The sequence below is a fragment of the Rana temporaria genome, chromosome 4 (assembly GCF_905171775.1).
Source record: "Rana temporaria chromosome 4, aRanTem1.1, whole genome shotgun sequence".
Taxonomy (NCBI): domain Eukaryota; kingdom Metazoa; phylum Chordata; class Amphibia; order Anura; family Ranidae; genus Rana; species Rana temporaria.
Genome location: NC_053492.1, coordinates 29,125,442 through 29,137,871, shown reverse-complemented (window position 1 = coordinate 29,137,871; position 12,430 = coordinate 29,125,442). Strand labels below are relative to the sequence as shown.

The following is a 12,430-nucleotide window of genomic DNA, read 5'->3' as shown; positions in this document are numbered from 1 at the left end:
GCTGTAGGGTTTAAGTGTGTTCTAAGGGGGTGTTCTTACTGTGGGGGGGCGTGGCTGGACGTGTGACGTCACTGATCGTTGTTCCCTAACACAGGGAACAGACGATCAGTGACAGCCACACTAGGAAGAACGGGGAAGGTTTGTTTACACTCGCCTCTCCCTGTTCTTCCTCTCTGTGACCCGTTCGTGGGACACCGGCGGCGATCGGGGTCCCACGGCGTGGTCACGGAAGACAGGACCGGTCCGGCGGCGCGCTTGTGACCCATGGCTGGGCATCTTAAAGGGGGACGTACCTGTACGTCCATGTGCCCAGCCGTGCCAGTCTGTTAATGTAAATAGTCGTGCGGCGGTCCTTAAGCGTTTAAAGGTACATGCCCATTTATGAAGAAAAGATGATCCGCGCTCCAGGCGTTGCTCTTTAAAAAATCGTCATATTTATTGACGTTTGTTCACTGTGGCTTGTCAATAAATACGACAATTTTTTAAAAGAGCAACGACCGGAGTGCGGATCATCTTTTTTTCATTACTCTACTCAGCCAGCGACTGTGGATCGACCATCCGGGAGCTCTGCTATCTGTGTGATATATGGGTAGTAGCACTGACTTTTTTGTTTACACCCCCATTTATGCAGTAACCACAGTGGTTGTAAAGGCAGAAGGTCATTTGCATTCTATGCAGTAAAGTAAACACCTTCCCCTGCAGCACCCCCAAATACATACCTGAGCACAATCTTGATTCATCGATATTGCAGGAAAGCTCAGGCTGTCTCGGCTCTCTTTCTCCTCATTGGCTTAGATACAGCAGCGGGAGCCATTGGCTACTGCTGCTGTCAATTGGAGCCAGTAACGAGGAACAGAGGGGCGGGGTCAAGCCCCGTTATGCATGTCTTATGGGCATACATAGCAGGGCTCGGGAGCGAGCATGCACGAGTGGCCCCATAACAAATGTCTTGCTGTGTGTGGGGGGGGGGGGGGTTGTGAAGCTCAAACTGCTGACGGGGGACCCCAGAAGAGGAGAGGATCAGGGCTGCTCTGTGCAAAACTATTAGGCCTCATGCACACTGAACGTTTTTACAGCTGCTGTTTTTGGCTTGTAAAACACCTTTGGGATGAATTAGAGAGCAGACACTGAGCCAGGCCTTCTCATCCTGACCTCACAAATGTGCTTCTGGAAGAATGCTCAAACATTCCCATAGACACACTCCTAAACCTTGTGGACGGCCTTCCCAGAAGAGTTGAAGCTGTTATAGCTGCATAGATTAATCGTTGCATTACTGTGCAATAAGTAGCGTAGTGCTTTTTTTTATTAAAAAAACAGAAGGGAGGTGGACAGCTATTTGTGGTGTGACAATTATAAATGTCCACCTGATGTAAACACTATTCTGTTTACGTTTCTGATTGACCGATCGCAGGTTTAAAAACAATGCCACAATCGATCCCTCTCCCCTTGAATCTGCTGCTGACTTGGAACTAGTTAATGATCTTTCATTAATATAGAAAAGTTTCCCCAGTGGGGGCTTTAACCACTTAAGCCCCGGACCAATATGCAGCCTAAAGACCCAAGGTGTTTTTACAGTTCGGGACTGCGTCGCTTTAACAGACAATTGCGCGGTCGTGCGACGTGGCTCCCAAACAAAATTGGCGTCCTTTTTTCCCCACAAATAGAGCTTTCTTTTGGTGGTATTTGATCACATCTGCGGTTTTTAGTTTTTGCGCTATAAACAAAAATAGAGCGACAATTTTGAAAAAAAAGCAATATTTTTTACTTTTTGCTGTAATAAATATCCCCCAAAAACATATATAAAAACATTTTTTTTCCTCAGTTTAGGCCGATACGTATTCTTCTACCTATTTTTAGTAAAAAAAATCGCAATAAGCGTTTATCGATTGGTTTGCGCAAAATTTATAGTGTTTACAAAATAGGGGATAGTTTTATTGCATTTTTATTTTTTATTTTTTTTTTACTACTAATGGCGGCGATCAGCAATTTTTTTCGTGACTGCGACATTATGGCGGACACTTCGGACAATTTTGACACATTTTTGGGACCATTGTCATTTTCACAGCAAAAAATGCATTTAAATTGCATTCTTTATTGTGAAAATGACAGTTGCAGTTTGGGAGTTAACCACAGGTGGCGCTGTAGGAGTTAGGGTGCACCTAGTATGTGTTTACAACTGTTTGGGGGTGTGGCTGTAGGAATGACGTCATCGATCGTGTCTTCCCTATAAAGGGAATGACGCGATCGATGCGCCGCCATAGTGAAGGACGGGGAAGCCGTGTTTACACACGGCTCTCCTCGTTCTTCAGCTCCGGGGAGCGATCGCGACGGAGCGGCTATAAACAAATAGCCGCGCCGTGGTCCCGGATCGCTCCCCGAGCGGACCCGACCTCCGCATGTAGCGGGGGGGGTCCCGATCGGACCCCCCACCCGCTAATAGGCGAGGACGTACGTGTACGCCCATGTGCCTGTACGTGCCATATTGTGGACGTATATGTACATGCGGGGGTCGGGAAGTGGTTAAAACAGAAATGTAACAGAGTCAAAAAAGTTGAATAAATGATGCTCTAAGAGTTGTTTATTTAAAGAGTTGTCTAATATCATGGTATAGTTAAGTACAATGTATAAATATTAAAATCTGGTACGGTGATACAATACATGTTCCACAATGCAGTAAAACAAACACACTTATGCATGTCGTTACATTACATAATGCTATATGGTGTGCGACCCCAACGCGTTTCGACCTATGTACCTATTATGATCTTTCAATAATTCCTTTTTCCTCCATTATAAGAGAAAAGGAGGGGGAGGGGTGTAAACACTATACTGTTTATATTTGTGATTGCTCTGATTTGTGTGATCCGAGCCGTCGGATGACTGCTCATTTGACAGGCATTAACAGGCACACCTCTAGACACCACAAATAGCTGTCCCCCCTCCTTTTTTTATTTTTAATAAAATATGGTGGGGGTGAATTAACCACTTGGCCACCGGAAAGTTTACCCCCTTCATGACCAGGCCATTTTTTTTTTTTGCAATTCAACACCGCGCTACTGGTAATTGCACAGTAATGCAGCATTTTACCCAAATTATAAAACAAAATTCACAGAAATACAGCATTTTTTTGCTGGTGTTTGATCACCACAGGTTTTTTTTCCTAATTTCTGTAAAACATATTGAATTAAAAAAAAAATATAGGCCAAAATGTATTCTGTTATATAGTTAGTTGGAAAAAAAAACACAAGTCTATCTAGTTCAACCAATAAGAATAAATAAATACATTTATACTCTTATGCAAAAATCTTTATGAACCAATGTAACTATGTTGGTTACAAATGGCTAAACGTGAATGGCAATCTGTATTGTTATTTAAAAAAAATTGCAATAAAAATGTATTTGTTGGGAAAAAAAAAAGAATAAATAAATATCATACAATTCCATATACACAATTTTATACCCACGGTTGATCCAGAGGAAGGCGGAAAACCCCAGCAGATAATGATCCAATTTGCTACAGCAGGGGAAAAAATTCCTTCCTGATCCCCCGAGAGGCAATCGGATTTACCCTGGATCAACTTTACCTACAAATGTTAGTGCCCAGTTATATTCTGTACATTTAGGAAAGTATCCAGGCCTTTCTTAAAGTGCTTGTAAACCCTTACAGACCACTTTTTACTACAGGTAAGCCTATAATAAGGCTTAAATGTAGCTACCCCAGATATCTCCTAAACCTACATGGTTTAGGAGATATTCCCTATATTGGCATGTGCCAACGTCATTGGGACATACGCGCTGAAGCAGTGGCACGGGTCGTGCCGTTGCTTCAGCTAGTGTGCCGTTACCGGCGGCTTCCGTGTGCATGCGCAGGAGTGACTTCATTGTGGCTCCGGTCAATCACAGTGCCGGAACCCGCTCATTATGCCTTTGATTTGCAGGTTTTTTTTTTTTTATTATTGTGGGTTTACAACCACTTTAAAGCAATCTACTGAGCTGGCCAGAACCACCTCTGGAGGGAGTCTATTCCACATTTTCACAGCTCTTACTGTGAAGAAACCTTTCCGTATTTGGAGATGAAATCTCTTTTTCTCCAGACATAAAGAGTGCCCCCTTGTCCTCTGTGATGACCTTAAAGTGAATAACTCAACACCAAGTCCACTGTATGGACCCCTTTTGTATGTAAACAGTTAGGGCTGCAACTAACGATTATTTTCATAATCGATTAGTTGGCCGATTTATTTTTTCGACTAATCGGATAATCTTTAAAAAAAAAAGTGTGGTGTACAGTTTAGTTAATATGTAAATAATAGAGAAGAAGAAGGCTGAATCATGGCTGATTAAGCACTAGCAAGAGTGCGAAACTAGTCGGCTGTCCTGGTTTATGGTTGTGGTGATTATGCATGTTCCTGCTTGAAAATAAAAGACAACTTTTTTGAAAAGTTATTTCGGAGTGCGGCTGTCCATCTCCTTCCTCCTATTGCTACTCCTAATGGGCACAGCAGGTTTGCAGAGCTGGGCACTCAGTGGGGGATTTTGGGAACTCCTCCTAATGGGCACAGCAGGCGTGTGGAGCTGGGTACTCTATGCAGGGATGTTGGGAACCCCTTCATAATAGGTAATGCAGGTGTACAGACCTGGGAGCCAGTGCTGAGATGGTGGAAACTCCTGATCATGTGCACAGCTGGTGTACAGACCCAGGAACTCACAGCAGATATCTCACCAACAGCGTCCCAGAGACACAGAAGATATAGGGGTTAAAGCCTCGTACACATGATCAGATTTTCGGACGACCGTTCATCCGTTTTTTGTTGCATGCTTGTCTCATGTCGAGGTTACTCACCATATAAAAATCCTAAATATATTTGAAAATGTCAAAAATGAAGGACATTTTCACATGGGTTGTATGTGTGTGTGTGTGTGTGTATATACACACACGCATGTGTATTTGAGCTTTGGGGTGCACACCCTAATGCAATAGGCTGCGCACACCTATGCTGTTACCACAAGGTTGGAAGAGCACAATTGTCCAAAATTTCTTTGTATACTGTGGCCCGGATTCAGAGAGCAATTGCGCCTGCGTAACCATAGTTACGCAGCGCAATTGCTTACTTGCGCCGGCGTAACGAATGCTCCTGATTCAGGAACCTCGTTACGCCGACTGCAGCCTAAGATATGCGTGGCATAAGGCTCTTATGCCCGCATATCTTAGGCTGCATTCTTGCGATGGCCGCTAGGTGGCGTTCCCGTTGTGCTCAGAGTATAGTATGAAAATTGCATACTAACGCCGATTCACAACGTTACGCGAGCCCTGCGTACGCAGTTTGCGTACGGCGGTTTTCGCGTAAGGCTGCCCCTGCTATTAGCAGGGGCAGCCAATGTTACGTATACCGGTCTTTCCCGCGTCGCGAAATTTGAACTTTACGTAGTTTGCGTAAGTGAATCGTGAATGGCGCTGGACGCCATTCACGTTCACTTTGAAGCAAATGACGTCCTTGCAACGTCATGCGCTCTACGATCGGCGCGGGAACGCGCCTAATTTAAATGATTCCCGCCCCCTACGGGATCATTTAAATTGCGCGCGCTTACGCCGGGCATTTTGCCGGAGCGCTCACGCAATTTCCGGAGCTACTGCTTCGTGAATCGCGGGTAGCGCAGAAAATTTGCGGGGGCGCAGGGCAAAAACGGTGCCCTGCGTCTACGTAAAAAATGCGCAAAGCTGCTTGAATCTACCCCTGTATTATTAGCAGTACCCTTCACTAGAAACCCCTGAACTCCGTCATTTGGAGGGGGGTCCACATGCTTTTGTCCATATTGTGTTGGTATGATAAGTGTCCACAAGCTTTAATTTATATAGCCTAATAATACTTCTGTCCTGATATTGCATCCCTTCCTCTAATCCATCAATATTAACCTCTTATGTTTCCCTTCACACAGATGTCACCCCCCCACACAACCATCCTGAGGAGCCAGTGAAGGTCGTACATGGCGGGCAGCCTCTTCCAGAGGTGCTGGTGGGAAGCCTGCTGCGTTATTTTGACGAGGAAAAAGAGAGACAGGCTCAGCTGAGATCGTTGCCAACAATGGTAGCTGAGCAGCAGCCGTTGATGGTGGCAGACAGCAGCGCTCATCACTTCTCCATAGACTGGGGTCTGCCTGGCGCGGCCAGCACTTTCCAGGACAGTCTGACCACCGGCGGGGTAAAACAGTACAAGTGTCCGCAATGTGAGAAGACCTTCCTGCGTAGCACACAGCTGAAAGAGCATCTGCGCACGCACTCCGGGGAACGCCCCTACCAGTGTCTAAAATGCCCCAAGACTTTCAACAGAAGCACCCAGCTGAAGGATCACCAGCGTACCCACACCGGGGAAAGGCCCTTCCAGTGCACCGAGTGCGGCAAAACCTTCACACACAGCTCCAACCTCATCCACCACCGGCGGACCCACAGCGGGGAAAAGCCTCACAAATGTCACCTGTGTCCGAAGAGCTTTAGCCAGAACTCCGACCTCAACCGCCACCAACGCACTCACATGGCTGGAGACCGCCCCCACCAGTGCACGCGCTGCCACCGGACCTTCATATATAAGTCTCAGCTGCGGATGCACAGTCGGGTGCACGTAGTGGAGGATATCCTGCGAGGTGTGGAAAGAGGGGCTGGAGGAGAGGATGTTGTATTTGGTACACCGCCACTCTGATGGTTATCCTGTGCACCACGAACCGTGGCACTTATGAGTTTTAGAATCCTATTTGAATGTAATCATTTATGAATAGTACACTAGGTCAGGGTTTGACAAATTTGCTTGGAATCTAGGAGCCAGCTAAAAAAGTTAGGAGCCAGAAAAAGCACCCTGTCCCGCCGAGCTTGCGTGCAGAAGCGAACGCATACGTAAGTACCGCCCGCATATGTAAACGGTGTTCAAACCACACATATGAGGTATTGCCGCGATTGGTAGAGCGAGAGCAATAATTCTAGCCCTAGACCTCCTCTGTAACTCAAAACATGCAACCTGTAGAATTTTTTTAAACGTCGCCTATGGAGATTTTAAAGGGTAAAAGTTTGTCGCCATTCCACGAGCGGACGCAATTTTGAAGCGTGACATGTTGGGTATCAATTTACTCGGCGTAACATTATCTTTCACAATATAAAAATAAAATTGGGCTAACTTTACTGTTGTCTTATTTTTTTCATAAAAAAAAAAGTGTATTTTTTCCCCAAAAAAGTGCGCTTGTAAGACCGCTGCGCAAATACGGTGTGACAGAAAGTATTGCAACGACCGCTATTTTATTCTCTAGGGTGTTAGAATAAAAAATATATATAATGTTTGGGGGCTCCCATTTAGAGGGAAGGAGATGGCAGTGAAAACACTGGGGAAGCTCCATTAGAATTGCTGGTTTACTTGTTATGCCAATGGCCACCACAAGATGGGGCTAGATCACAGAAGCAAGTGAAGGCCGCAAAGCCGTGGCCTCAATTACCGGCCAGCATGATGCGGTCGCACGGCAGGAGAGGTGGGGGCTCAGGGGGTATCCTGTGTCTCTGTGCGCCCCCGCCGCGCCAGCCGGTAATTGAGGCTGCGGCTTTCTGCAGGCCTAAGCTTCCTTCCCCAGACACCAGGTCGCTAATTCGAGTCGCAATTGCGACCAGGCACCCGGATTTTGTTGAACCCTGCACTAGGTAAATAACTGCAGTGTTGGGTATTGAGGAGAATAGTGCCCACCGCTGTGTATGTGTCCTGTCCAAACAGTCCAGCACACCATAGGGGATTGGCAACAAGTGCCCTGAACTGACAGACGTATAGGTACATTGTGTCCTGTCCCATGGATGGATGGCTGGAATGCACTCTGCATCCACAACATATCAAAGACTACCACATGTCCTGTCCAAGGTATCTCCTATTACTGTGTTTCCTGTCCCAAAGATTCTTTGCACTGTATCATCAGTACTGGCCGTCAAAAGCCATCTTTCTAACAAGTCCACCACATTTATGGGTGGAACTCTGCTTTAAAAATGTCCTTAGGCGACGCATTAGTATTTTTTTTACAGGTTACCAGTTTCGAGTTGCAGAGGAGGTCTAGTGCTAGAATTGTTGCACGCGGCGATACCTCACATGTGTGGTTTGAACGGCGTTTACATATGTGGGCGGATCTTACATGCATGTTCGCTTCTGAGCGCGAGCTACCGGGGACGGGGGGCATTTTAATTTATTTTTTATTTTTACACTTTAACAAAAAAATGTTTTTGGATCACTTTTATTCCTATTACAAGTAATGTAAACATCCCTTGTAATAGGAATTGTTAGTGACAGGTCCTCTTTATGAAAAAGAAAGGCTCCTGCGCTATCGGTAACTAAAGCTAGGGGGCACTTCTGCAATCACCTGGTAGTCTGTCCTCACCAGAAAAAATAGTAGGGTTGTCCCGATACCACCTTTTTGAGACCGAGTACAAGTACTGATACTTTTTTTTCAAGTACTCGCCGATACCGAATACCGATACTTTTTTTAAATGGCATGTGACTTTTTTACACAATTTTTATTTTTTACAGTGATTTTTTTTTTTTTTTAAAGGGGGGGGGGGGGTAGTGGATTGTCAGTGTGTGTGTGGGGTTTTTTTTATTATTATTTACATTTTTTTTTTTTATTATTTATTACAATATATTTTTTTTAATCAGTCCTGTTGGGGGGGCTTTGGTGAGATATCAGGGGTCTTAACAGACCTCTGACATCTCCCCTTTTAAGGCAGTGAAAGGGACTAAGGACACAGATTCCCCAGTCCCTTTCTCTGCAGCCTCAGCTGAAATGAATGGAGGGAAGCTCCTCCATTCATAAACTGAAGCATCGTAAACACAGGTTATGATGCTCAGTTATGTGAATGGACAGAGTCAGTGATCACTGACTCTGTTCATTCGGAAAAGGTAGGAGCCGGATTTAGCGGCTCCTACCTCCGCACTCCATCCTGACAGATTGAGGGGGGAGAGCGGCACGGGGGGGACAAGACGGCACGGGGGAGAGCTGCACGGAGGGGGGAGCGGCACTGGGGAACAAGACGGCACGGAGGGAGAGCTGCACGGGGGGAGAGCTGCAGGGGGGGGAGCGGCACTGGGGAACAAGACGGCACGGAGGGAGAGCTGCACGAGGAGAGCGGCACGGGGGGAGAGCTGCATGGGGGGAACAAGACGGCACTGGGGAACAAGATAGCACGGGGGGAGAGTGACACGGGGGAACAAGACGGCACTGGGGAACAAGATAGCATGGGGGGAGAGCTGCACATGGGAGAGCGACACGGGGGAACAAGACGGCACTGGGGAACAAGATAGCACGGGGGGAGAGCTGCACGGGGGAGAGCGACACGGGGGAACAAGACGGCACTGGGGAACAAGATAGCACGGGGGGAGAGCGACACGGGGGAACAAGACGGCACTGGGGAACAAGATAGCACGGGGGAGAGCGACACGGGGGAACAAGATAGCACGGGGGAGAGCGACACGGGGGAACAAGACGGCACTGGAGAGCAAGATAGCACGGGGGAGAGCGACACGGGGGAACAAGATAGCACGGGGGAGAGTGACACGGGGAACAAGACGGCACTGGAGAGCAAGATAGCACGGGGGAGAGCGACACGGGGGAACAAGACGGCACTGGGGGGAGAGCGGCACGGAGGGGGGGAAGACTAGTAACTCCCCCCACCACCCGATACCTGACTGCCCAGGTATCGTGTAAAGTATCGGACCATTTCCCCCCCGAGTACAAGTACTTGTACTAGTATCGGGACATCCCTAAAAAATAGAAATATGAATAAGTGATAGTGACTGCGCTGTGTAACTAAATGAACATATGGTGATACAAAGCCCACTGGGTGGACGAATTGACCACTAGGGGCAAATAACCTCCTATTAAGTGAAGTGAAGTATAAAAATATATATAATAAATATACCAACAAAACAAACAACATGAACTTCTGGTGCAAATAAATAAATGCTCAAACAAGCATGTAGAATGACAGATCGTGAACAAAAAAAAAACATATATATGAATAAGTACAAGTGAATTCACACGGCCGTGAAATGGCAAACACAAATATGTGTAATATAGCAAAGTCTTATGAATGGTGATCCCAAAGGAAAGCCAAACTCCAGTGTTGAGAGAAACAAACTTCACCTCTTGTGGTTCCTAAATGCTCACCTCGCGGCTATAACAAGCACAGCCAGAAACACCACAGGTGTATACTCAGAGATACAGCAAGGCTTCTATGTAGCTGGAGGGCTCCACATCAAATTAGCATAAAAGGGAAACGGCAAAGGGATAATGGCGTAATACTGTGGGGGCACTTGAGGAATGATAAATCACATAGACATGCACTCACATAGAGGCCATGAACAGTGGGCCTATCTCCAACTAACGCCGAGTTCGCAAGTGATCCTGTGTGTGGTATTCTTTATGGAGAGATGCGGGGTCACTAAGACCCCACATCTCTCCTCCAGGCTGGAACTCACGAGATGGTGAAAAAAAATTCATCTACTGACAGAAGCAAGGGCATGCATTCCAATTTTGTGGAAAAGCACGTCCACGCGACTAGACAACAATGGCTAGGTAGAGTAAGGCCCCGTACACACGTCCGAGGAACTCGACGTGCCAAACACATCGAGTTCAGTGTTGAAGCCGCCGAGGATCTCGGCGGGCCGACTTTCCTCATTGAACAACGAGGAAATAGAGAACATGTTCTCTATTTGGCCCGACGAGTTCCTCGTCGGCTTCCTCGCTGAAAAGTGTATACACGACCGAGTTTCTCGGCAGAATCCAGCTCTGATCGAGTTTCTGGCTGAATTCTGCTGAGAAACTCGGTCGTGTGTACGGGGCCTAACAGAAATTCAGCAGATGGAGAATCTGACTATGGGAATAAGAGCAAGAGAAGTATAGACAGGTTTGGTCCCCTTATATAAGATATAGAGAACGGGACCTTTGAGGTGGGAGAGGAGAGAGAGGGACACTAAGGAATTATTAATTTTTTTTGGAGGGTGTAGATGGGGGGTGGGGAGGGTAGGGTATTAGAAGTAAGGGTGGTTTTGGGGAAAAGGGAGAATATAACGATATAGCTACATATATTGGACATGAAGGGGGATTTTGGAGTTTTCGACAAGAGGAACAATGATTATCGAGAAAATGTTTATGAAAGTGTTAAATTGTGTAACAGGCTATGTAAGCTATACTTATCTGTAGATGGAGCTATTGAGAATGAAAAAGATGGAGCTGCGGTGGCTCAACGCGATTGGCACTGCGCTGACAAGCCATTCATCTCTGCAGCTAGGGGTTCGGATCCCGGTCTCGGCTACATGTGAATTGAGTTTGGTGGTCTCAGCCCGGCTCCTGGTGGGTGTGCTATGCGAGGTAAGCCTGCGCTTAGTATGCCCACCCCCCCTCCCACAAAAACCACCACACTTACACGCACTTGAAATTGGGTTAACATGCACGCACTTTGACCACGCGGTCTCTAAAAAGAGAGGCGAAGGACTAATGGGGCTGGTTGAGCGGGCTAGATCCTCTCACTCCCTTATAGGGAGTCCCTCTGCCCCGTTGGGCTTCAAAGCGGAGCAGGTGGGGCGGGCTGTGTGGGAGGACCCCCTCACACACCCACCATTGCCACCCGGGGCATGGAGAAAGGTGGCAGATTGCCTCTGGGGGAGGCCTGCCTACTCCCAACTCCTGCAGTCCGGCTCCTCTCTCGAGTACACGCACAAAATACACTTAAAAAAAAACGAAAAAGATATAAAATAAAGAATAAAAAAAAAAATTCACTGATCTCATGCCGACAGCTGCGATTGCCGCTCTGTTTACTTCCGCAAACTGGGGTGTGACGTCATACCGTCGCGCCCAGGCTTCGGCGGAAATCTCTATCGTCGTGAGCCGGCACGGGAGATCCCAGGGAAGCACCGGATGGGGGTGTCCCCCCCCTGTCGCCTATAAGAACGATCAAGCGGTGGAACTGCCGCTCTGATCGTTCTTATGGTGCACAGAATCGCCGGATGAAAAGATGGATATCTGAATGATGCCTGTAGCTGCACCCATCATTCAGATATCACCCCCGCGCCCCCTGAAAGTCCAGGACGTCATATGACGTCCAGCGGTAGGGAAGTGGTTAATCCAGCCATACAAGAACCGACATGCATCCAGTTCTGCAGGCAACCGATCCGCTGGTCTCTCTCCCGTATAATTTTCATTACCGCATCATCAGCATAGAACATCAGGTTAAAACTTTTAAAACAAACGTATACAGTACCCCAAAGAGCAGGTGACAGTAGGCTTGCGTAGGTAGCAGAATGTCTTCTAGGCAAGTACGACTTCCATTGCTGGCCATAGAACAGTCTGAACTCTGCCCTGCATCCCATTGATCCAATGGGCATCCTTAGCTGCTGGGACCGAGTCCTGGGTCACCGACCTT

The 12,430-nt window shown here is 47.1% G+C and overlaps 1 protein-coding gene across 1 annotated transcript in view; it reads left to right on the top strand.

The window, feature by feature from the left end:
• Nucleotides 1–6,826, top strand: part of LOC120935585 — an 83,430-nt gene extending 76,604 nt beyond the window's left edge. Inside the window, exon 13 of the mRNA XM_040347633.1 lies at nucleotides 5,935–6,826. Within this exon, the coding sequence (XP_040203567.1) occupies nucleotides 5,935–6,692 (758 nt within the window). The 3' untranslated portion in view covers nucleotides 6,693–6,826. The remainder of the gene's footprint in view (nucleotides 1–5,934) is intronic.
• The last annotated feature ends 5,604 nt before the right edge of the window (nucleotides 6,827–12,430 follow it).